Source organism: Amblyomma maculatum, chromosome 1 (assembly GCF_055883805.1).
Source record: "Amblyomma maculatum isolate TAMU_Amacu chromosome 1, ASM5588380v1, whole genome shotgun sequence".
Lineage (NCBI taxonomy): Eukaryota > Metazoa > Arthropoda > Arachnida > Ixodida > Ixodidae > Amblyomma > Amblyomma maculatum.
Genome location: NC_139344.1, coordinates 188285553 through 188312073, shown reverse-complemented (window position 1 = coordinate 188312073; position 26521 = coordinate 188285553). Strand labels below are relative to the sequence as shown.

The 26521-nt window shown below is 42.4% G+C and overlaps 1 protein-coding gene and 1 long non-coding RNA gene across 5 annotated transcripts in view; one reads left to right on the top strand and one right to left on the bottom strand.

The window, feature by feature from the left end:
* LOC146205168 (protein BANP-like) overlaps positions 1-25833 on the top strand; it is an 82660-nt gene extending 56827 nt beyond the window's left edge. The window contains exons 9-10 of one of the 3 annotated variants that reach the window (XM_084589851.1): positions 16910-17012; positions 25294-25833. In XM_084589851.1, the coding sequence (XP_084445977.1) occupies positions 16910-17012; positions 25294-25455 (265 nt within the window). In that variant the 3' untranslated portion in view covers positions 25456-25833. The remainder of the gene's footprint in view (positions 1-16909; positions 17013-25293) is intronic. The other 2 variants (XM_084589852.1, XM_084589853.1) reach the window with 2 other exon arrangements.
* On the bottom strand, positions 1572-5222 carry LOC146205169 (uncharacterized). Of its 2 annotated transcripts, XR_014704141.1 has the most exons (6): positions 5005-5222; positions 3528-3716; positions 3036-3155; positions 2679-2878; positions 2191-2289; positions 1572-1788 (listed from the first exon to the last, which is right to left on the bottom strand). It is a non-coding gene; the product is annotated as an uncharacterized LOC146205169 (long non-coding RNA). The 2 variants fall into 2 exon arrangements; XR_014704140.1 differs by lacking the exon at positions 3036-3155 and having other exon boundaries at positions 1573-1788; positions 5005-5217.
* Positions 25834-26521: the final 688 nt, after the last annotated feature.

Genomic DNA, 26521 nt, shown 5'->3' with positions numbered 1-26521 from the left:
TGCGCCAACAGCTCAAGAGTTCAATAAAAATAGCGAAATATAACTACCACAATATAACAATGAAAAACTTTCTTCTTTCATCCTGCTAAGTTTTGGCGACATTTTTCATCTAGAAAAGACCCATTCTCTGCTATGTCCATTGCAGATGTAACTGTCACTGACAAATATCAAATAGCGAATTCTTTTAATAAGTTTTTCTGCTCCATATACAGTCAAACCCGGATATATCGAACTCGAAGGGGATCGCGAAATAGTTCGATATATCGACAATTCGATATACAGAAATCGACTTGGGACGGCACTTAGGATGCGAAAAAACGATACTGTATTTGTCGCGTAATCAACTCACTCGCATAATGAACCCACCCTCTACTTTTGCACTCGAGAATTTGGAAAAAAAAAAAAGCGTTAAGGCCAGCTAGCTCACATGCAAGCGTTAAGCGATCTCAGCGACGAGCGGCAGCGACCATAGAGTTCCTTACACTAACTAGAGGGAAAGCTGAGGGCGCTGCACTTCAGCCACCATGGGCGCGCTAAGAATCATGGGCCGGTGTGCTACTTGTTGCGGGACAGTCGGTTTTTCTCGGGTACGTGGAGTGGCGTTACTGCGATGTTTCTTTTTCGTCATCATCATCATTTGAAGGTGCGTACATAGACCGCGAAAGCCATAGTAGCGAAGGCTCAAAAGCAGACGTCGCCAATAAATGGTTTTTGTTTCCCAAAATGCCACTAAAAACTTTCTTAAGTGATTGCACAACCATAAATATTTTCATAACGTTTTTTTATTTCAAAGTTTGCGTATTAAGTGCGAAATATTGGTATTTGTGCTGCTCAAAACTAAGCCAATAGGAGAAAGAGCCATCGCTTATATTGGATAAATATCACTCTGACATGCTGTTTCTCTCTCTCTTTATAATTTATAGTCACAATATTCAATCTTAGGGCATTATTTACGGCAGAACAACGTTTATCTTTGCATTAGTTTTGGCCAAAAGTTGTAGTTCTACACTCGGTAGCTCACCGGCCCATGATGCTTTGAGCGCCCATGGGGGCTGAACTGGCCGTCTGGAAACTCCATGTAAACGCCCATAGACGGCAGCACAGCTTTCCCTCTAGGTAAGAGTAAGAAACTCTATGGCAGCGACAGAGCAAAAAATTTCCAACTTGGAACTGCGCCGTACGAACCTACCCAGGTAACGCAAAATGTCACTGGAACGTTATCTGAATGGCCACAAATGTCAGAGAGCAACGTTGCCTGATTGTTGCTAATGTCACTATTTTTGATCACCAGATAACGTTATGCACTAATGTTTCTACAACGTTCTGAAAACGTTGACGTTATGTTATTTCAACGTTATACCAACAAAAAATGACGAAAGAAACGTTGCCTGTACATTGCCTTAATGTATTCTAAACAATTCATGCGGTACCTTCCTCAAGGAGCTTCTAGGCAAAAGCTACATAACCCGCACCATCTGTTCCTACTAGACAAGGTGCAGCCATAGCTGATGAATTGTGCATGAGTGCGTTCTGCCTTCCTGAAGTGACTAATGTATGCTTATATGTCGACAAGGCACACACCAAAAGGCAGTTACGCAGTAATCGTGGTCTGCTGACTGCTGACCGGTCACTTGAATGACACAGCCAGTGCAAAAATTACGTCAGGTGCACATGTGAGATCATTTACACAATTTATTTGGCATGATTGTACATCTGTTGAGTCAGCAATTCCATGAAGAGACAAGCAATCACATAGCTGCCAGGTCATCCATTCCATGAATTCGGCCACTAAATTAAAAGAACAAAAACACAAAAAAGATTATTATTCAGCCAAAATTCAAGACAGCACTTACAAAGTAATCAGACATCTAAAACTAAATTTGCAGGACCAGAATTACTTGTGTGTGGAGCGTGCCAATATTTATTGGACAGATAGTACAAAAATAAAGAACACCAGGACACCCACTGAATTTCCGCTTTTAAAACCATCAAAATTACAGCTGATGCAACAGTGATGGCCTTACACTATATCCTAGAAGTTTACTTTTATGTCCCATAGGTTTTGCCTATGCTGTTCCATATGATATGCTGGTAAGCTAAGTGACTGTGACAAGTCCAGTTTTTGCACAGCTTGATGCACAAGTAGACTAAATGATAGTCCAGCTTCCGTACACAGCATAACAGACCTACCGCTTTTTTTGCAGCGTGCTGGTGCGTAGCGAAAATGGTCGCCAATGTCATGTCTCATGTCCACTTCCTTGCCCAACAGGCAAGACTGCCGGAGGGCCACTGCGCAAACAAAACAATATCACAGACTTAGGGCAGTAAACCTAGACACACACTTATATTTACTACAAATTAACAAAACCCATTACATCTGTTATGAACTGTGAACACGCTTATGAATACATTGAATTGTGCATCTCAATCTATTATACGACTCAATGAATCCACACCTTTTGCACAAGGTTCTTCAGAAGCCCTTAAATGAGCAAAAGAAAAAAAAATTAGAAAATACATTAGAACGCAGCAGCAAAAATGGACTGCTGGCCAGAATTTAAAAACTAGCCAAATATATATTTGTGCTAGAATAAAACCACAAATATAGAGCTATAACATGCACTGCACAGTAAAATGTTGCTTACAACACCCACTACAGGCACAAGGCAAGTTTTTACCTTGGATGCCGCTTTCTGCTTGTGCTGGTCTCGGTGGAGGACGGCCAACGAATGGTAGTTGCTTGGCTTGTTGTGTAGGAACTGTAGATGGTAGGCGATGATTATCGCAGCTTTCATCGCTTTCACTTTCCTCACAAACAAAAAGAGCCTTCTGTTTCCTTTTTTTTTTGTTGGGACGTTGCTGCCGTCTTCATCCGACACTGCAGTTAAAAACGTTTCAATTCAGTTATTTCAATAGTGGCTTGCTAAAGTAACATTCACAAATATAGCAGCAAAGCAAATGGAATATGCATGATTAATATAGAAAGTGTAAACATATCAGGCAAAAACATTTTAGCAGCAAAACTGGACTCGTACTTCCATACAACGTCTTCTTGGTGGGCTTTCTCGGCCTTTTTGTCAGCCGTTCCTCATCAGCTGTCAAATCTGACACCTCTTCAGCTTTCTTCTCTCTTCTTTTTGCGTCAGCATATGTTGCTGCAAGCAAAGAGTTCAGTGTAGAAAGATTGAATGACACTGCTAAAGGGAAACTGAATTAAAATAGTAAGCAGACCCGTGAAAAGGCAACGTTCACAACTGCTTAGCAACAATATTACTGAAATAAGAGCATAACAATATCACTATAACAGGAACCTTGAGCCAATGAGCAACAAACACGATTACTGATAAGAGTCATTGAATTAAGATGATGTGTGATTATTTCACCATTTTGGCTCAAAAGTTCTCCCCTCTGGCAGTGCTTAACTTATGTGCATCGTTGCCTTTGTACACTGCCACAACCAAGAACCTAAAGCTCCAACAGTACCCTATAATCGCAATACTATCTTGTGACAAAAAAAAATGACGTACTAGTCTCGCCTAAGATTCGGCATTTGTGTGCAATCCATTCTTTTCCAGGCTCCTCGCAGTCTTTTATAGTGCTTGGGCAACGAGACGGGGTTCGGTATGGCAGCCATAATGCTTCCCCATTCTACACCCAGAATTTTGGGGACGGCAGCAACTCCGTCCGCACTGCTGAATTCGACGATGTAGAACATCCTGCAAGAATATAGCGCAGTTAGCATAACAAGCACTAGTGCCAAGTCAAAGGCATTATTTTCTAAGTGCCTCTGTTGAAGAGACACTAATGAGTTGCACTTCACTGCTCAAGTTTCCAATCAATGAGGGTCAATTTATGGTCAGTGTGTATTTTGCCAGCAGCTGAGCGCGATGCATGTCATTGAAACTAGTTTTCTTTGCACACTTATTGCTGGCGTTTCAGGAAATTAAATCGCTGCAAACACTATCTCCTACTCGGCATGTGCAAGAAATTTTCATCAACAAAAATTTACTGCTGACCTCTAAAGTAAAAACAGCGCAACACAGTCGTGGCGAAGAATTTCAGCATACTTAACTTCCAACTATGTTCAGTCCACGCAGATGACACACACACACACACACACACACACACACACACACACACACACACACACACACACACACACACACACACACACACACACACACACACACACACACACACACACACACACACACACACACACACACACACACACACACACACACACACACACACACACACACACACACACACACACACACACACACACACACACACACACACACACACACACACACACACACACACACACACACACACACACACACACACACACACACACACACACACACACACACACACACACACACACACACACACACACACACACACACACACACACACACACACACACACACACACACACACACACACACACACACACACACACACACACACACACACACACACACACACACAAAGCGCCAAAATGCTAAACCGGAATGGCAAAGGGCGCATACATACACTGAGCAAGTTAGTTAGCGAGATGGCTGGCTGGTGGCCCCAACCGGCGGCCTGTGGGCTATCAAACTAGATGAATTTTCAAGTCACACTTCGAGCAAACGATTAATGACACTAATCGGTCACACAGACCTAATGATGCGGCTCTTGCCACGGGCGTGACAACTTAGGCGTTAGCGTGACACTGTCACGGTGACCACACCGCCAAAGAGGCAAAATAATTTCAGCATTTGTCTCCTGATCAGAACACAAGCAGCTCTGCTGAACATCTGTGATGCGGGGCAGCGCAGCACTGTTCTGCTGCGAAAATGCATGGCCAGTCGTTAATGACAAAGAAATTCATGATTAACAAAGCAGCAAGGAATAAACAGAAAACGCGTGGCGCATCCAATGTGGTTCCAGATGCGGCAGTCTGAGATATGCCTACAAGCTAAAAGGGAGGTCACCAAAGCAATAGCAACTCACCTGTGAGCGATGAACAGTGCATGCAGTCGGAAGATTGAGTTCGCACGTGAAATGCGGCTGCGAAGTCTGCACGAAGGCACTCAAAGTCAAAATGCACACGAGCACAGGCAAGTGGCAAGACAAGGCATAACGTGCAAAAAAGCTCCATAAAGCCCCACAAGAGCCATGCCGTCGTGTTTCTTTTGTCCCGCCATATTGAATGTGGTGCCGCCTGAACCAAGCCTGAACTGCCTGAACGCAGCAAAATAATATGAAATAAATATTTGTTAATTTATGCTAATGTTCAAGCTTAGTAATTTACTGCGTGAAAGTTTTTTTATTTGCAAAAAATTGTTTATTTATGGTTATTTATTACATAAACGCTTTCGTTGGCCAAGACAAGCAATGTATGGCACACAAACGAGGTGTAGTCGAGCCAAGCTCAAGCCCAGCCAGTGTGTGTTCACATCTCATGGGTAATGCTTGTGTAGCAGCGCGGAAAAGTGGCTTTTTCTCCTGAACACGCCTTATCATGTTGTATCAGCTTTGCGCTGTTATAACCCCGATACTTGTGCGTAGCTGAAGCAAGTGATCGTACTGCTCATTCGTCGATGACCTTCAGTGCACCATGATGCGTACCGCTCGTGTTTGCGAGTAAAGCTGTGTCTATCGGCGATGGAGAGGACATAGTGGTGTGTCATTGATGTTGGAAGAAGACAGAAATTCTGACGCAGGGCAACCAAAATAGCAGCACTTTGCCAATCTGATAGCCCTACTGTACATCAGTCCCTTAGAAGCTGAAACTTAGCTACTGCCGAGGAACATTTTGAGAGGGTGGTGTTTCACAGCAGTGAGTCCAGTTATCATAGCAATGACGATGAAGAATTGGCTTCTCCATTGTGCCCCGTTGATCCACCGCCAACTGGCGAAGTTGCCGAGTCTCAAGAACAAATTCTACAGCAGTATTCATGCAGCAGTGAGCTCCGCGATTTTTCGTCAAGCGAGAGTGAGGTGGATTTAGCTCCGGCTTTGCACGACCCACTTCGTTCATGGGCTGTAGATAACAACATTTTTGCCGCCCACATCACTAAGCTTCTGAAAATTCTGCAGCCGCACCACCCAGACCTCCCTTCTGATGCCAGAACACTGCTGCGGACGCCTCATGCCAGTAGTCACCAGCATGGGAAGTGGCACTTACTGCTTTTTTGGCGTCACTGGAAACCTCATTCAGCAACTAGAAAGTGGAGCCATATCAGTGAGCGCTTCAGTGATTTCCCTGACGATGAACGTCGATGGTGTGCCCTTATCTAGGAGTTCGTCGAAACAGTTCTGGCCTGTGGTTGTGCGGGCCGAAGAAAGCTCGCGAAATGAACCTTTCCTTGCAGCTCTCTACATGGGGGACTCAAAACCCGAGAGTGTTCACTTTTAGAGCTTGGACTGCACCATGGTGAAGCTGTGTTCCCTAGTGATTGTTCATGCATTTGTTTGCGACATGCCTGCGCAGGCATTCCTTAAATGTACCAAGAGACATGCAGCATACTATGCATGTGAAAAGTACATGCAAAAAGGCATGTACTCTGTAGAGCATAGGAAAGGTATATTTCCTGATGTGTTGGCCCCTCCGCGTACAGGTGAAAACTTCAACACGACACAGCCTGATCATCACAATTGCACATCACCATTGCTCAAGCTGGGCATCAGACTGGTTCCCACTAGACTATATGCGTTTGGTTTGCTTAAGAGTTATGAAAAGACTTCTAGTGCAGTATTGGACATCAACTGCCCCATCAGTGTCAATGCTGCCTTTGAGTGCACGTAGGGCCATTTCTGAGAACTTAGTTACTTTGGCTGTCAACACTCCACAGGAGCTTCAGCGCATTCCAAGGACCCTGAGTGTTCTAGAATTTTGGAAGGCATCCGAGTATAGAAACTTCCTTGTTTACTTTGGCCCCTTTGTTCTGAAGCAACACCTTGCTCATCCATTTTACACGCACTTTTTGAAGCTAAGTTCTACCATCACAATACTGGCCTCACCCGATCTTTGTATGACTTTGTGTGAATATGCTGAGCAGCTGCTACTTAGCTTCGTTACAGAGGCAGGTAAGCTTTATGGCAGTGGCATCTAAAATGTTAGCATACATAGCCTCTCGCATCTGGAAGATGATGTGCGACGGTTTTGCCACATTGCCATATTTTCAGCCTTTCCTTTTGAAGCTTTTCTAGGAAAGCTGAAGCGACTGGCCAGAGGCCATGCCCTTCTTACGGAACAAATTTTTATGCGAGCAGCTGAACTAAAGCAGTTCAAGCAACCAGTGACTCCTAGAAGTGATGGCATCAAGCTGTCCAATATTCACATGAATGGACTAGTCCCTGAAACATTCCGGGGGCAGCGATTCAGTAAGACTACGATTGGGAAAAAAGTGTTTTCTACAAAGCCAAAAAACAGCTGTGTGAGGATAACGGGTGGAAATTTTGTCCTAATAAGAAATTTTATAGCAGCTGAAGGTGACGTCCTTATTTGCGGGCAGCACTATGCCGATGTTACTTTCATGATGCAACGCTGTGGTCTGTTGACATAGGTGTTTACAGAGCCCGAGGACTTTCACGGGGTCTGAGTACGTGGAGCATCAATGAAATTGGTACAAAATGTGTGTGCTTACCGGTCAAGAAAAATGCAGATGCTATTTTTTGTGCGCTCCCATTGTAAAAACCATACCTTTGCTTGGTACTCTCTGACAATGACAAAACCATTCCCACAACACGGTGTTTGTTTGCACTCATGTCCATGATATAATTTTCACTGTCTGTTGGGCTCTCAACAGTATTGTAAATTAATAAAAGTATAGTTTGTGATATTTTTGACCGTTGTGATCTGATGATTTGTTGGAAAATAATTACTATCTAAAATTGTTTCCATGTTATAAAGCTGCCATTTATCACTTGAGCATATATTCTTGTCCAACCAGGAATTTCGCATTTCACTTTTGCAGCTTTATTAGTTTCGCCAGTAATATCTAACTCGGCCTGTTTATAAATGTTGCAATAGCAATGTTATCAAAACGTTGGTGAGATGTGTACACCCAACGTCAGTGCTGTGTATGCCTATAAACGTTATGATGACGTAAACTCTAAACGTCAGGGCAACGTATGTCTTGCAACGTCGCAGCAATGTGAGATTTTGTCGCATTACGTTGTGTGGAAGTTCATACATACAGGCAACGTTTAGGCAATGTTTTGCGTTGAGCCACCGCGGCAGCTCAAAACAAGGTTTCTGTGTCGCCGCGGCAGAAATCGCCAGCGTTATCGCTTGCATATGTCGCACTCCGTTTCGGTCGTCTTATCCGCAGCTCATTTCTTGGCAGCGTGCCAAGATGCTGCGCAGCGATAAAGTCGCGGCGCTGCGGCGGGGAGCGAACTTGGCAGACTGCCCGTGATGGCTTGATTGCGCAAGCCTAGTTCGATTTATCACGCCGCGCTTGGGGCGGGCGTAGTCTACTGCCACAAAATCATTGGAAAGCGTGATAAAGTAGCTGCAAACGCTGTTTGAAGCGAAGAATGCTAAAAGCCGGGGTCATGATCGCAGCTGGCCGCGTGCTTTCGTTGATTCATACATGAAAGGATAAACGACTCCCGCAAAAAAAAAAAAAAAAAAAAAAAAAAAAAAAAAAAAAAAAAAAAAAAAAAAACCGCCGCTTCGTAACGCCATATCTTACGCTACGCCGCGCGTACAGCAAAACGATAAAAACAAACGACTCTCGCAAAAAAAAAAAAAAAAAAAAAAATCTGCCGCTTCTTAACTTCCGCAGGCGCCATAGCCAGTCAGCCGCCGCGCGCAGTGCAGAGGGTTTGCAACACACGCTGGAGAAAGCGTCCGACGTTCTGCCTGAAAACGGGCTGAGCTGGCTTGGCGCATGCGTAGTGCTTGCTACTACGAACGAAGGCCGGGAAAGAGGAAGGAGAGAGATAGCTCGGCAAAAGAATGGGCACACCCTTACGCTTCGCTCTATCGCGTTTTCCCCCTCTCGTTCCCACCGGTTCTCTCTGGTTCATTCACGCACATGGCTTGCAAACGTCACGTGCTGGCGCGCGGGAAACGATAACCGCAGATGCGCGCGCCTTTGGGGATAGGGCGCAGCGCTGCCCTAGCCGAACTGTCCCCTCTCATTCCTTACGTGCATGGCTTTTAAACGTAACGGAGCAAACGGCCGAGGGTGATGCGATTGTCTTTGGGGAAAGCACACTTTCCAGTCCGTGGTGCGGAGTTCGATATATCGAACGACCGGTGAAATTGAGTTCGATATATGACGCGGCTTTCCTATACTTTTACATGGGATTTTCAAGGGGATATTCCGTGAGTTCGATATAACCAAAATTCGATATATCCGGGTTTGACTGTATACAGATGACGATGGCAAGATACCGCAGTTCACAGTCAATAACACGAACCCTCCAATAAATAATATATGTATATCTGAAGAATGCATTCTATCGCTCTTACTTGATATTGATATTAAGAAGTCGCAGGGAATTGATGGGATACCCAATGCCTTTCTTTTCAGGTATGCAGAATGGTGCACTAAGTATCTATCGCTCATATTTAGGAAATCTCTGTCAGAAGCAGCACTTCCTAACGATTGGAATTATGCTAAAATCACACTGATACCCAAATAAGAAAACAAATCACTTCTTTCGTCTTACAGACCAATTTCACTTTTGTGCACATGCGGAAAAATTATGGAACATGTCATCTTTAAACACACATCCACTTATCTTTAAAAACACAATTACATAGATCCTCGGCAGCACGGTTTCCGCAGGGGGGTATCAACGGTCACACAACTACTTGAGGCAGTACATGATTTTGCAGCAGCTATAGATAGACAGAGCCAAATAGATATTATCTTTTTAGATTTTGAGAAAGCGTTTGACTGCGTTTCATACCAAAAGCTGTTATTAAAACTGCAACCAATACTTGGAAATGACACATTGCTTTCCTGGATAGCGGCGTATCTTTCGTCGCGGCACCAGTGCGTGTCGATTGAAGGTGCGTGTTCCAGTTATGGGCCGGTCCGGTCGGGCGTTCTGCAGGGGTCTGTTCTGGGGCCTCTTTTCTTTTTAGTATTAACGATATCATCAGCAATGTGTCCGTGAAAATAAAACTTTTCGCTGATGACTGCATTATTTACAATGAAATTAAACATCCAAATGACCAGTCTGAGTTAAATTTATCGCTAGCTAACATAAAAAACTGGTGCACAACATGGCAAAGGAAAATAAATAAGAAGAAAACAGCAATGACAATCACTTGTAAAAGGAAGCCCCTAACCTTTCCCTACTCCATTAATAGTCACCTCCTAGCATCCGTTAAAGGTTATAAATATTTAGGTGTAATTCTAACCTCTGATCTCAGATGGAATGAACATGTGTGTTACATTGAAAAAAGGGCGATGCAAAAACTTGGTTACTTGCGAAGAACCCTATGCCAGTCTACTCAAGAAATAAAACTTCTAGCTTACAAAACATTTATCAGGCCACTTCTTGAATACGCTTCAGCAGTATGGGATCCTTATACTTTTCATTTCATTTCATTTCATTTTATTACCCTAAAGGCCCAAGTGGGCATTACGTAGGGGGGGAGAAGTCATAAAAACATTGTTAAAACGTTTCATAGTGTCATCACATGCTAACAAGAAAAAATGAGAAAAAGTGATATACAGAACTAATAAACAATTACAAACAATATTACATACGTAATTAATGGCAACACGAGCACAAATCAGAGAAAAACAAAAATAAACGAGCGTAAAAACGTAAAACAGGGGCAGTTCTCAATTTATTGAGCATTTCCGACTAAGCAGGGAACATCGTTTCCAAGGCTTCTCTAAATTTTTCATGGTTCGTGAGGCAAACAATATTTTTATTTAGATCGTTCCATTCACTAATTGAGAGATGAAGGAATGAATATTGTAACAAATTTGTTCGCGCAAAAGAAGGTTCCACTTTGTGATCATGGTCGCGGCGAGGAAAGATTTGAGTGGCCGGGTTTATTTTCTCGATGCTGTAATTTGAAGGGTTATAGTAAAGCTTGTGGAAAAATATTAGGCGATTAATTTTTCGCCTAATCTCTAAAAGCCGGAGACCTAACTCTCGCTTAATTAAAGAAATGCTAGAATACGAGGAATAATTGCATGCAATAAAACGCGCAGCTTTGTTTTGCAGAGATTCAAGTTTAGCTATTAGGTATGATTGATGAGGATTCCAGATAATCAAGGCATATTCGAGTTTCGGCCGTATGATTGTGTTATAAACAAGAAGTTTAGTGTCTTTGTTGCAATGACGTAATGACCGTCGCATGAAACCCAGGGTTTTGTAAGAGTTCCCTAATATGTAGTCAATGTGCGTGTTCCAAGACAGGTTGGCTGACAGGTATACTCCTAAGTACTTGTGACTGGGTGTGTTCTCAATGGCTAGGTTATCAATCGTGTAAGTGTAGTAAATTGCTTGATTACGTGTTGTGAAACAAACAAGTTTAGTTTTTTTAATATTAATAGTCATCTGCCATTCAGAGCACCATTTGGTTAGGCATTGTAGGTCATTTTCTAGTTGTAAACATTCGGTGAGGTTAGTCACAGAGCGATAAATAACGCAATCATCTGCAAACAATCTGAGCGAAGAAGTAATGTTAAGAGAGATATCATTTATGTAGATCAGGAATAATGTGGGCCCCAAGACGGAACCCTGGGGTACACCGGATTTTATTACCTGAAATGAAGATAGAGCATGCTCTATTTTAACGACCTGTCGCCTATTGCTTAAATATTCCTCAACCCAATTAACCACTGTGCTATTAATGTTAATGTGCCTTATTTTAAGTAATAATCGTTTATGTGCTACGCGATCAAAGGCTTTTTCGAAATCAATAAATATGGCATCTATCTGTTCTAAATTGTGTAAACTGTAGTGGATGTCTGTAGTTAGCTCAAAGAGCTGGGTTTCACACGACCGCTCACGCTGAAAACCATGCTGGTTAGCAAAAAGTATGTCCTCACTGATGAGAAAATTTATCATTTGGGAAGATAGAATATGCTCAAGTAATTTGCACGCTATAGATGTAAGAGATATGGGCCTATAATTAGTTTTATTATTCCTATCACCTGTCTTATACATGGGAACTACGTAGGCAATTTTCCAGTCATCTGGAACGTGTGCTTCATCAAGCGATTGCTGAAAAATGCAAGCAAGAATTTGTGCTGAATTGAGTTTTGTAATCTTTAGCAGCTTAGCAGTGATATTATCAGGCCCAGGGTTGCAGGACGATGGCAACCGTTCAATCGCTTTAAGGACACCTCCTGTGTTTATGGTAATGCCAGGCATGAGGTTTGTAGTATGAGGACTTAAGCTAGGTGAACATGTGGTTGACTCGTCCTGATAAACACTACAAAAGTAATCATTGAGTTCGCATGCAACTTCCTCGGGCTCTAAATAAATACCAGAATCATGTTTAAGGTTCGGAAGTTCCCTCGAAGACGCAGGTGAAATGACCCTCCAAAATTTTTGTGGATTGGTACGCAAAAAGTTTGGCATATCAGTGTTATAAAAGTTGTCTTTGGCCTTCTCAATTTCTTGTTTGCATACCTTTGCAAAATCTAAATATTCTGACCAGTCAGCGTCAGTCTGACTACGTGAGGCTTTGCTGTACAACCGTTTCTTTTTATTTAGGGAACGTTTTATATCTCTTGAGAACCATGGCTGATCATTTGTAATGTGAATGCACTTTTTTTTATATATTTTTCTTGTAGTCTTTTGAGTTCGTCTCTAAATGTAGTCCAGTTTTTAGAGACAGTACAATATTTATAGTTTTGCAAAAAGGAATGACAAAACATTTCAAACTCGCTCTTCAGGCCATCGCAATCAGCATTAGCATAATCATAAATAATCTTTTCGCGTACAGTTTTTTTGGTGTACAAGACCTGAATAAACAGTGAATTGCATGATGGTCGCTGATGCACTTGCGTACTAATACTTTCGGGATGTGTTGTAAGAACTAAATCTAAGATAGCATCTGCGCGCGTCGGAGTCAGAACAGTCTGTGTCAATTGAAACAGTGATAATAAGTTAAGAAAGTCTTTACATTCATTCGGGAGGCGCTCGTCTAATGTCGGAGTATCCTGCCACAGCAAATGAGGAAAGTTGAAATCACCGGCTAACAAAATCGCTGCATTTGCATACTGGTATTGCACATGTGATAATACGTCACACAGTTCGTCAGCGAAGTTCAGAGAATAGTCAGGAGGTCTGTAACAGGCACCAATCACGAGCGTAGTGGCTGGCAGGTAACAGGCAACAAATAAAATTTCCAATGGGCTATCAATATCAATAACTTTTGTGCTGATTTTTTTCCGTACGCCGATTAGAACGCCGCCACCTCTTCTGAGTTGGCGGTCTTTTCGATACAAGAAAAATTCTTTTGAGAGCAAGATTTCCTTGTCTTCTATATCTGGGGTAAGCCATGTCTCAGTGCCTACAATTGCATCCGCAGCGCAAGTGTGTGTGAGGGTTACTACATCATCCTGCTTATTCAAAATGCTTCGAAAGTTCCCGTACAGTAATGAAAATGCGGCTTGGGTGTTTTGATGTGGCGAAGCATTCTGCCGTCATGGCTCCTCTACCTGTGCTGATATCTGACGAATGCAGCCATTAGCGGAATCATAGCAATACTTTTTCTTGCCCAAGAAAAGTTTGTCAAATGAAAGGCGCATTTTTTCCTTTTCTTTGCGATTTTCGCGAGCGAAATCACGGAGCTGTTTTCGCACGAATTGGACACGAGGTGAGAAGTCCTCTTCTATCCATACCTTATCAGTTACGTCTTTTAGCTTAAAAGCGTTTGCCAAAATTTTGATTTTAGTTTTAAAACTAGCAAACCTAACAATCAGTGGCCTGGGATGTTCTTTTCTTTGGCTGCCAATTCTATGGGCACGCTCGATATCGGAGATATCAACACCAAGATTAGCTTTACAGAAATCAACCACGACTGCCTCTGATGTTTCGTAGCTCTCTTTGTCTTTTTCCCGTAGACCATTGAAAATTAAATTTTTCCGTCGGGACCGATTGTTCATGTCATCCAAAAAGTCAGCCAGAACTTCCTGGCCCTTTTGCTGGCGCGTGCATTCCATTTTAAGGTCATCTATTGAGCTTTGAACTTCAGCTACTTTTTCGTTATTTTCAAGGCCCTCCAAGGCGGATTCCACCTTTGAAAGGCGCTTTTTGATGTCAGTGATTCCTGTAGAAATATCTTTTATCTTGGCCTGAAGATCCCTTTCAAATTTATCTCGCGAGGCAGCGGCTTCTTTCAGGGCTTCGAGAATTTGGCCATACTTTTCGGGGCCCGGATTGGTTTCCACATCACCACAGCATAGTAAAAGTTTAGCAAGACAAAATAAAACAATAACAACTCTGCTTCGAGGGCACCAGTGGTTAAGAAGAACAGCGGTTGCCCAATTCTGCGATCTTTCTTCATCATTGTGCCGTTGCTTCGGGCAAAAACGGCCTATTCGTATTCGGTATGTGACCAGATCTACTCCCATTGCAAATCCAGGTCTATTTACGTGAGACAGAACCAGAATCACACTGCACAATCGACGCTTCAAGGGGATCTGCGGCACAATATTGGTGACTTAGAAAGCAGGCACTAGGCTCCTCACTCACCTACAAAAGATGATAAACGGGTGTGAGTGTACACGTACTGGCCACAAATCCCACAGGAGTGTCGGTGTAAGCGCGTTTTATAGGTTTCTTCGTCCACCAGGCGTCAGTGATGTCCCACACGTGATCCAAAGACGATGTTCAAGGCGTATCGGTGGTGATGAGTCCGCCACGTGTCGACGAAGACCCGTCACCGTTCCCAGGCGATGTCGCTGGTAGCTGCGCAGGTGCGCTGGCCGGTCGTTCACTACAAAAGATGATAAACGGGTGTGAGTGTACACGTACTGGCCGCAAATCCCACAGGAGTGTCGGTGTAAGCGCGTTTTATAGGTTTCTTCGTCCACCAGGCGTCAGTGATGTCCCGCACGTGATCCAAAGACGATGTTCAAGGCGTATCGGTGGTGATGAGTCCGCCACGTGTCGACGAAGACCCGTCACCGTTCCCAGGCGATGTCGCTGGTAGCAGGTGCGCTGGCCGGTCGTTCACTACAAAAGATGATAAACGGGTGTGAGTGTACACGTACTGGCCGCAAATCCCAAATAAGATGAATATTAACAAACTCGAAAACATAAAAAAAAATCGGCAAGGTTTGTTTATAGTTCGTACAGTTGGCACACCAGCAACTGCTCTAGTGCAAAAAGCTAATTTAGATCCTCTGCAGTTACGTCGCTTTCATGAACGACTGAAGTACATGCATCTTCTCTACCATTCTAAGCTAGGAATAAACCAGAAGCTATATATCAAACCTGTTATTCGGCGCAATACGCGTGCAAATCATTCTAAAAAAATGAAAGAATACACCTGCAAAACGAACGTGTTTAAAAATTCTTCCCAAGAACAGTCAGCGAGTGGAATGCACTTCCTGCTGATATTACAGAATGCGCGACCGTCTAGTCTCTGCTATCAAAATTGAAAAATTGTTCTTGATATATTCACGTGTTGTGCTTCTTTATTACTGTTGGCGTTTCTCGTACATGTCGTTTGCCGTTGTTTATCGGTTTGGGTATTTTGCTCCTGTATTGCTCTTACCATTTCCTTGCGCATGTGGTTTCATATGTCTGCTTTAATTGTATCTGTTTTTTTAAATCGTTTTTTTTTCTGGTGGTCACTTTCACTGTACGAACAGCGTGTTGATGTGTGAGTCTTTTAATCCATTTTTTGGTGGCAGGTCGACACCGGGATGATTTTTTATTTCTTAGGTTTTTCTCTTGTTAAGCTGGTTTTTCCTTTCTGCTGTGTGTTTTATTCTTTAACAATGCATGTAATCTCACTCTTGCCTAAGGCCTTCTGTGAAGGCTGGCAGTATTTCTGAAATAAATAAATAAATCTTGGCCTGCGCACCCCAGCAGCCTACGTCACGACAGGCGGATGGCGATAAAGTACCAGCAAATGAAGGTGCGAGCGCGAATCTGAATCGAGTCACATGATGATGTCGTGCCCCTTTACCCAAGCCTGTATGCGCAGATTCAGTGGCTGATCCTTTATCGCTCATCCGCTTGTCGTGACGTTCGCTGATGGGAGAGAAGGTGATGCAAAGGCCTTGTTAGAATCTCTGTAATGACAGCTCGCCGCGCTCGCTGCTACATGCACCGTCACATGCGCTGGCTGGCTGACGCAGGCGAAGAAACCATCGCAAGCATATCAGCCTACCACTGCAACAGGGCCGATGAGGCCCGGCAGCAGGTGATTTCGTTCACTCAAACCACTACTGAGAGCACCACAACTGCTGCGTGTGAATGCGCTAGTCACGTGATTTTATTTGTATTTCGCGGGCTTTCTTTCGAGCGTGGAAAAAAAGATACACATGACGCTTTCTTTATCGCAGTTAATGGAATGAGGGTTTCTGAAGGTGCTCTCCAGCTTTGCAATTCACATTTACGGTCTAAAGTCATTATTTAGTAAATTAGAAAAATTAACAATTAGTTAAGTAATTGCAAAACAAAAATATGCCTGTGGTGCGCAAAGCGGCTGGCAGTTGCATGCAACTGGTTTCCCTGGCCTACCTCACATATTTTATTTTTTAATCTTTGAAACTTTACAGGTTGAATATAGTAATCACCTGCATGTGTTCTTCTCCCGGTCCTTTAGAACCAGCGACACTTCTTGCACAGCTGTTTTGGCAGGACGGTAGGCTTCTGTTTGGTGTGTTATCCAGCCGAATGACTGATGACCATACATCCACATCTCTACATTTGGCCGCTACATTGTGTTTCTTTTTTACAGAGGGATAAGTTCTGGTGTAGCTCAGAGAGTGGAGGAGCCTACCGAGCAACTGGCACTTCTCTCTGAAGATACCCTGCGTGACATAGCCAACTTGCAGCCACAGGTGAGAACTGCCAGGTTTGCATACTATAGATGCCATCTTGTTGCACCAGTCAGACAGGGCGGCAAATTGAAGCATGTTATGTTTTGAGCTTGTTTCCTGTTGTTATACAGTTGTAGGTACAGGCTCCTTGCCCCCTCTCCTCCTCTCTTTTGTTCAGGCGGTGATTTCCTTTTAGTCTGTGGTATCATTTTTATTTATCCACAAGGGCTTGCAGTTTGTGCTGGTTTTGCACAAGCTGCAGTGTTATGATGGCAATAGCCATAGTTCTTGATGACATGTCTTGGGAAAAGCTTGCAATATACAGCAAGGGTCATTGATACCTATGTGGCTGAAAGGGCGACTTGGATTTCAACACAAACTTTATTTTTTGATAGATTTCGCAAAACTGTTTTTCCTCATTAGTAATGCCAGCACTTCCAAACTTAAATGCACAGAATTTCAGCATTATATCCCAACATTTCCTCTACAAATACTTTTTTTTTTTCTTTTGTTCTATACCTTGAAACCTGCAGGCTATCCAAAAGGTGGTAAAAGACTGCTTCGAAACCCACTGGACTTTTCAATATTGGCTACACGTTATGGCAGAATGGAGAGTTCTAGGCTGTTTATAATGAATAAGTGGGTGCAAACGATCACAGAGACACAGAAGAGAAGATACGGTACAAGTGCCTTGTCCTGTGTCTTCTTTTTCTGTGTCTCCGTAATCATTTGTGCCCACGTATATTCATCATGAACATACACATGTCATAGCTATCCTTAATCCCCCCCCCCCCTGACACAAAATTTTTTACTGTCAATTTTAGCGCTGTAGTTAGCATAGACATGTAAACTGTAAGCAAAATATCATACTGAGAATTTACAAAGCATCAGCTTCAGAATATAAGTTTGTCAATGTATTTGATGTGGTTCTTGAGTGCAGCGAAACAAATGGAGTCAGACTAGACCAAACAGTCCTGAAGAAATCAGCTTCACATGTTGGGGAGCAACTGTCCAGAAAAGAAGTTTGAGAAAAAAGACATTCATAGTTGAACCCCATTTTGACTTCTCCACAGGACTTCTCTACACCTGTTATAAATGCAGCATTAATTGGCTATCTAGCATTTTGCCTGGTGTGTTTATGGTGACTCCTTTCTCCGCATACATTTCATTTGCTTGTAGTAGATTGTTGGGCAGTAACAACAGCAGTTGACTGCGCTTTCATGACATCCTCCGTGCAGTTTTCATCGCCGATCGAGCCACTTTTCGCATTCGCGATATCGACAGAGCCTTAAATGCTCGAATATACTCCAATAATACCCTCTGCAATAAATTCACTCACAGTAGCTTGCTACTAGGTCTTCTTTTCTTACCTTTCTTGGTAATTGATGGCTTTTGCTTGCCGATATTTTTGTGCACCAGTTTGTACTTCTTTTCAAATGAGTGTCAGTCATTGAAATCTTGAGTATTGCAGAAAGTTTAACCCTAAACATTATATTGCGAGTTGAGCAAGCATTTCTATTGAAGTGCTAGACAAGATACCATGACATAGGCTCTCATCCTTACTTCGCTGGTTGATAGAGGCAACCGCTGAGGAGACCAGTGCCATCATGAGCAGTTGAATGGCGAGACCTTGAAACATTCACTTTTTTATATTTGTTTCTGCATGTAGGATCGACCTAAGGGGCCAGTTTTGAAGATGAAGGAACAAGTGTTCAGCCAAGCCAAAGATAGTGCTGCTCAACCATGGCTCCACTAAGGTGCCTGGGTTCAAAGAACACCCCTGTAGATATCAATAGTGGCAACTAGACAGAGCACATAAAACAAGTCATACAAACAGATACTTGATTTTTGTAAAACCGAATTTTTCAAGGTTTGAAAGTCTCATCTAACCTTTTAAGCCCTACATAATGAATGATCACAAGCCTAGATCGGACCAAAAGGATAAGATTCAGAATACAGCGTGGGTGCATTGTTCATATTGTTTCAGTCGTCATCAGTGTTCACTGGGCGAACCAGTCTCGCTGCCAGCGCTCAAGGCATTTTATCCTCTCATTTGACTTGCCAGCATCGTTGACATTATTTGTGTCACGCACTTGGCCACAGTCTGATTGCCATCACTATAGTTGCAGCATCTGTCATGGCTTTCATAGTCGGAAGCGGTGGCAGGAGATGCAAACACATCACTTAAATATGCCAGATAGCCTTCTCAGAGGTCTGGTTTATTGGTGACTCTTTTTATCGAATCTACGCAATTATTTGACATGGAGCTGTCTGCTCATCAGCATGCTGGCTCTCACCTAACACGAGAACATTTTCGGCCATGTTGCTTTTTGTGCTTTCTTTTCTGATTAATCCTTGCTCATGCGGTGAAAACTTAGGGACGGCTTTCTTGCTGGATGCGGCTTGTCTCAAGCTCACTCTCAGCTTCTTTTATCTGGATGCACACCTTTAGGCTACAGGAAGGTTTGAGGGCCATTGTCAGAGCCACCTTGTGGCCTTCGCGTATCTCTTCGAGACATCTTGTCCACTTTGTGTATTTGGTGCAGAGGCAGCTCTTCAGTTGGCTAGTGTGCTGGATCATTGCTTGAATAACAGTGCGGCTTTGGCCTCACGAGCTTAAATTAAATGGTGGACAGCCCAACATTACTGTGGATAGCTGCATTGAAAACGCATCTGTCTACGCCAACGGCTGCACATCCAGGCTTCCGTTGGCGGGTATTTAGAGTTCGTCATGGCAGCAAGGAGAACCATAGCATTGCATTTCCAAAAGTCAGTGGCTGCAGCCACAAGCTTCTAGAGTGCACAGACCACCAAGAAATGAGCGAGAGCTTTTGAGGTAGGCCCACTGTTGTGTCACTCCTGCCTGGAGCTTTGTTTCATGCTCACATAGGTGATGCCTGTTGGTCTTGAATATGACGCAGTTATGTGTGTGTGCTTGCCCATTCTGCTGTGTCTCCGCGTAGTCAAATAGATCACATCACTGCATAGTGACAGTGCTGGGCCATGTCCATCCATTATTGCTGAATTATATGAACTATATATACGTTGCAAGCCAGACAATTCAGATAAGAACTGTAATTGAGGTCCCATGACCTTTTTTTGTTTTCAATGAAATTTTTATGTTTGGTGGGCAAATGTCTCAACACACAGGAATGAACCTTAGTTTTGCAAGGTATGCAGTAGTTTTCTCGGAAATAAAATCATATTATCACTAGAGGTGGAAAACTCCGTTCGTGCCATTTCAAAAAGTTGCAAGTTTGGAGCCCTGCTGCTTGCCCACTAAAATTTTGTCGTTTATTATTTTTTACTAAATAAATCTAAGCAACTTTTAATTCAAGGAAAGGTATTGAAAATATTTTTCCTTGCCACTTTTGTTTTACTAAAAAAATCGCACTTTGTTTCAGAAGCAGCGTGCTTCAAGAAAGTCGATTTTCAATCCTATATTATGGCACGAAGAATTACGTTGTTGTCGCTAAAACTTTTTGTCTTAAATATTGATGCAATTATCTTAATTTCAGACAAGATTTTAGGCTCTAGACCGTTAGATGTTTTCTCCACAGTGCATCAAATTCGTCCAAATTTCGAAAACAGCAAAAAAGGGACAACTTTAGTTCCAATTTAAAAAAAAAAAGAAACATGGAATAATTTAGCTATTTCTTGTCATTTCATGGGAGAACACAAGTGATGGTTTAGCCTTCACTCTATCCTGTAATCAGTTTTTTTTAGCTGTGCAGTGGTATTCAATCCAGCTCTTAATTTTATTATTTCATATATTGGTCGTGATAAAAATTGACATTAATGTGTTTTCTGAAGTCAATTTTTCTCAAGTGCACTTACATACTATTATAAGTAGACTACTTTGCAGCCTGGCAGCTTTAGTGAAATTATATACGTCTTAATACCTGCGGCACGATTGAGCTGAGATGGCGAATGTGCTTGTCGACAGAGCTACCTAGGCTAGGTGATGCGAGGCAAGTCAAAGGGAACTTGCCACCCACAACCTACAACATCTCAAGTTAAACGTGAAACCCGAGGCTTTGCAGGTTAGGTAAATCATCAATGCTGGCAACAAGCAGAAAACGTATTCATGGGCACTGAGATGGTTTTGGATATTGCATGAGGTAAAATGTAACAGAATAAATAATGAATTGAATTTCCGACGCCTAGTGCTTAGAGGAAGGCCTTAGCAATTCTATAGAACAAAACCATGCGCTTAGTTGTATATTTATTTATATATTTTTATTCTACATTATGCAATACTTTTTACTGTGTGATATTTACAAAGAACTGAGTATTGCTTTTAAGTGGTTTAAATAAAAATCGAATATGCTGGTGTTTTTAAATTCGAATAAAAAAATGTCCATTTTCTTTTTTTTTTTTTGAATTTTGACCAATTTCGGAGTAATATGGAGAATGAACAAAGAACTCCAGAGCTACAGCATTTTGCAGCAATAAAGAACAATGTCAGCGTAATACGCAGAAAATGTTTCAGCGCCAAAAGCATATTGGATGGTGCCAGAATGTAGGGTTAAATATTGATAACTTTCATTTCAAGCTGTAAGTTCTATATTAATTTTTATAATTTTATACAATATAATGCAACACCTTCTTAGTCCCTAATGATTCTGAGGTGTTGAGAGTTCTTGATTTTTTTTTTAATTAGGACCAAAGTTGTCCCTTTTTTTGCTGTTTTCAAAATTTGGCCGAATTGGATGCACTGTGGGGAAAACACCTAATGGTCTAGAGCTTAAAATCTTGTCTGAAATTAAGATAATTGCATCAATATTTAAGACAAAAAGGTTTAGTAACAACAACATAATTCTTCGTGCCATTATATAAGATTAAAAATCAACTTCCTTGTAGCACGCTGCTCCTGGAGCAAAGTTTGCAATTTTTTAGTAACATCCTACATGTATGTGAGGTTGAACTCCAGGTGATTTGTATTAAGTTACTCTGCCATTGGGAACACATGCAATATAACAAGTAGGAAGGATATTAGGCTACCTTAAAAACTGTTGCACCTCCACCATTGGTGCTGCATCATCCCCTTGTATGGCCGGTAGGTTCCCCCTGCACATTTCTTATAGGAGGTGCAAGCATTTTATTGGTAGTGTGAACTTTTTCAACACTCTGGAGAGTGTGTTATGAGCAATAGTGACTGTGTGCATGCCTGAAAAACATCTAGGAGCAGGAGGGATCTGTTCTCTTGTGTCGCTGCTTCCCAGGCCTAGAGACCATCAACAGGTTCAGGCATTAGCCAGTTCAAAAGCCCATTTCAAGTTCTCCAAGGACTTTTATATTTGTGAAGTCATTGTGAACCTAAGCGTTCTTTCTACCTGAAGTCAAATGAGTATTGTTAAAGGTCATGTAAAGTACCTACCCCCTGGTATCTTTTTCATTCTGCCTACCTGAATAATTACTTAACATTAAATATAAAAAATGATAAAAAAATAGTAATTACTTTTAAATATCGCTCTAGACACTTAAGTACAAATAGGAAAGTTATTGAGCACCACAAAAGTAGTCCAGTGCAGGTGTTTTTGACGAGGTAACCTTACTATAGCTTTTTTTATTTGGCAAAAATGAAAGCCCCTGAAGTTTAGAACATACCTCGTGACAATGCGCTCTGTATGCCCAAACATGCTGCAGTTACAGAGCTCTCATACGCAGCTGAGTACAGCGCTGCCCAATTTGCGCCTTCTTGATGCCCACAACAGAGCTTTGCGTTACCGCTAGCTCGGAGATAAGCATCATGACTGCAGTTGATGCACCAATAAGTGCACTGTCAGCAGTCCTTGACACTTATCTCATGACCAGCAGCAACCCGAAGCTCTGTCGTGAGCAGCTAAGAAAGGGTTAATTTGCCTGGTGTCATGTGATATCTTTAAAACATTTAGCAGGCTTTCATTTTTGCCTGACAAAAAGGGTTATGCTAAGGCTACCTCGTCTAAAAAACCTGAGACAGTCTATTTCACAGCGCTCGACAACTTTCTTATACACGCCTAAGCGTTAAAGTGATATTTTAAAAGTTCATTAGTTAATGTCAATTATTCAAATGGGTCGAAAGAAAAAAATACCGATGGGTACACTACATGACTTCTAACAACATGCACTTGATTTCATTTGTGAAAAACACTGGGTTAGGTTTTCTTGAAAATCTCGGTCCATCATAGCTGGGACACTCCCTGTGCGTGTTCGCGTGGGTGTGTACACGTGCGTGCGTGTGCACCTATTGAAGGAAGATGCCACTGAGATAGGTCAGTAGTCAGCAGGTGACTGGATGTCACCGCCCCCTTTAGGAACCAGTTGTACCCTGCAGAACTTCCATCTTCTTGGTATTTTATAAAATGCCTGCTCAGTGTTGTGACATATTATGGTGCAGGCTAGCCCAGCTGTCGTTCATCATCATTATTTATTGTTATATTCTTAAAACCTGAAATGGCATTACAAAAAGAGGATATAAAACTAGTAGAGACGGGCATAATATTTGAGACGAGATGGCTTTTAGCTCGACACAAATGACAGCTAGAAACACTTAAGGTCAGTGCCCACAGACGTATAACAGTGACAGCAAAGCAGGTAAATCACAAAAATTGCAGAATGATCTGTGACTGCAGAGTGAAATTTTTTAAGGATTATTTATGGTAACAACCGAGTCAGGGAGTTTGTTTGATGATCGACTGGCCCTGTGTAACAGTGAAGAAAAATATGAATCTGTGTGCATGAATAGACTAAAAGCTTTGCAATAGATACAATAAAATCTTGTTACAAGAGACATGGTTACAAGAGACACTAGGTTGTAAGAGACACTTGAAAATGGTTTGGTTGGTTTTCCTATGTTTGCCATGTTAACATCATACAAGAGACATGGTTACAAGAGACACTCTTTTACTAAAGACAACTTTTGCAGGTCCCTAAAGTAATTTCTTCACTATTTATAACAGATACAGTTAACCCAGGTACACTCATGCAACGCAGCTGACTCGTACCAACTCGTATGTGCAGCAGTTTAGATTTTTTAATCTAAATTCTGTTCTATATCAGTGTCCTTTTTTTGGTTGCAATACATCAGGAACCGAGAAGGAGTGCCTCCTCTTGACTGGGAAGTCAAAATGTCCCTGTTGTTTCAGTCACACAGGAATGTGATGACAGTGGCTGAAACAATAAGGACAATTTGACTTCCCAGTCAAAAGGAGGCACTCCTTGGTTCCTGACATATTGCAACAAAACAAGACACTGACACGGAACAGAATTTAGATAAGGGAATCTAAACTGCCACACATACGAATTGATAGGAATTTTTGGTTACAAGAGACACCTTTTTGGATTCCCTTGAGTGTCTCTTGTAACGAGGTTTTACTGTATCAGTTTTAGCAAAATTGTGGGTTGGGGTTAAACAAGCATATTAGGGAATATCTCGCGCAGAGGTGTTACTTTCAGTATTGTGTTTTTCAGTCAAATCAGAAAGAGAGAAAGTGTGTGTTGCATTGCTATGCATTGCAGTGGTACTGGTATGTGTATTTCCTTTTCTGCTACACTTTTTTTTTTGTAATGAGTAAGCGTGATGCGAAAATGACGATGTCTATAGCTTCTGAGAGTGAAGCCAGTTTCCCTCCAGAAACAACATCTGCTAGCGAACTTGCCACCCTACCCTTCTATCTTGGGAGTTGACCATCCACCCACTGCCAACCTTGATCCACCTTCTCAGTCCACCCTTGACCACCTTCACCCTCCAGAGACACCGTCCAGGACCACCACCTACCTCCACCTACTGGGGTCCACGTAGCAGTTAAAGTTGAATTCAGAAACTTAGTGGGAAAGTCGCCCTCTAGATGCACCACACACCAGGCACCCTACCCCAGCCCCCTAGGTAGCAGGCTACCACCCATGAAACTGCCACCCTCAGCCTACCTCCCCTGTCTTCATGCTACAAACAAAAATTTTTTTGTTTGAAGCTGCGGTTTAGAGTACAAGCATTCACTAGAGCAAAAGCATCATAGTAATCGGCAATGGTAAATCCAAGTACTTTTGCAGAATTGTCTCTCAAGATGGGGGCCTTATCATCCCGTAATTTTCTTTTATCGCATAAACATCAGTAAGTAGTCACCTCTTTGTAGCTCTGCTTTCAGTGGTCCCTGTGGGCATTTTTCATTTGTCGGGAATATTCATCTGTGTCACTTCATTTGTCAGGTCCTGGAAGGAGGCCACTTAGAAAAAAGATTATAAGCTGTGCTGCTTTTACAAATGTTTGAGTTGTTATAGCATTGTGTAAAATGCTTTGGTTGGTATATCTCCCACACAGATCATCCGCACGGAGCACGGGGACATCCAGGTTGTACAAGCGACTCCTGAGCAACTTGCACAAATGGAACAGAGCCCTCAAATTCATATTCTAGCTAGCGCAGAAGTTCTGAGTGCTACAGATATCGAGCATGATGAACCCGAAGAGGATTTAGAGCCATGACAGTGCTGAAAGTAGCAGTGCCAAGTTTCAAGTGTCTGCTTTCCACAACTGGCTCAGGGTAGCTGTCATAGGAACTTGATCAGCTGCTACAACACTTGATCCAGGAGACAAAACTGTCAGACCTATCCACCTTGCTTGGTGAAATGGTCTCGGACCAAAGTGCATTGAAACAAGTGGTGTGGTCTGGCATTCCTAATGGCAAGTGGTGACTCATTTGCATGTGATACTGTCAGCCAGTTTGTTTTTTTTTCTTAGTAATTTATCATCACTTTGTTTTTGAAGACTCATGCTGTAAGTGGTTCAGCATGTCATTTCTGTTGCTGTGAATATGTGTGTATAAATGATATGCATTGCTGTTTATTGTCTGTCTGATACTCCGTCAAGTATTACACATTGCTGAAGGTAATTAGTGGTCTGTATTATACTTAATTTTACATCAGCAGGCCATACTCTTTTGTCTCACCTGTTGTTAACTGCTAACATATAGTTAGTGTTCATAGAATTAAAATCCAGGTAGACAATAAGGAAACACCTTTCAAACACCTTGTCGCGACGTTCAATACACTGCTTGATTCGATGGAGGTCGGGGGCATGAAAATTTATGTACGCTTATGCACGCAAAACTCTGCAGATGTTTCAAATGCCAGAAGTAGAGTCATGGCTTACTTGCTACGGCCACCAGACTTGGTCTAAACGTGCTTCAAAGGATTGTGATGCTCAGCTATATTAATTTGCATAAATTGTGAAGGGATCCACCTGGAAATGAAAGAAAGTACTACCATAAAGACTAAGGAAAATATATTATTCAAAGAAGGGCAACAGCGGTTTCACTTTTGCACGGGCCCCACTGCAGTGTATCAATGGTTAAGGCGCTCAACTGCTGAACCCGAAATTACAGAATCAAATCCTGGTAGCGGCGGCCGCTTTTCAATGGAGGTGGAAAGCAAGGCGCCCCATGTGTTGTGCGATGTCAGTTCATGTCAAAGAACCCCAGGTGGTAGAAATATCCGGAGCCCTCCACCATAGCACCCCTCGTAGCTGGAGTCACTTGGGTGCGTTGAACCTT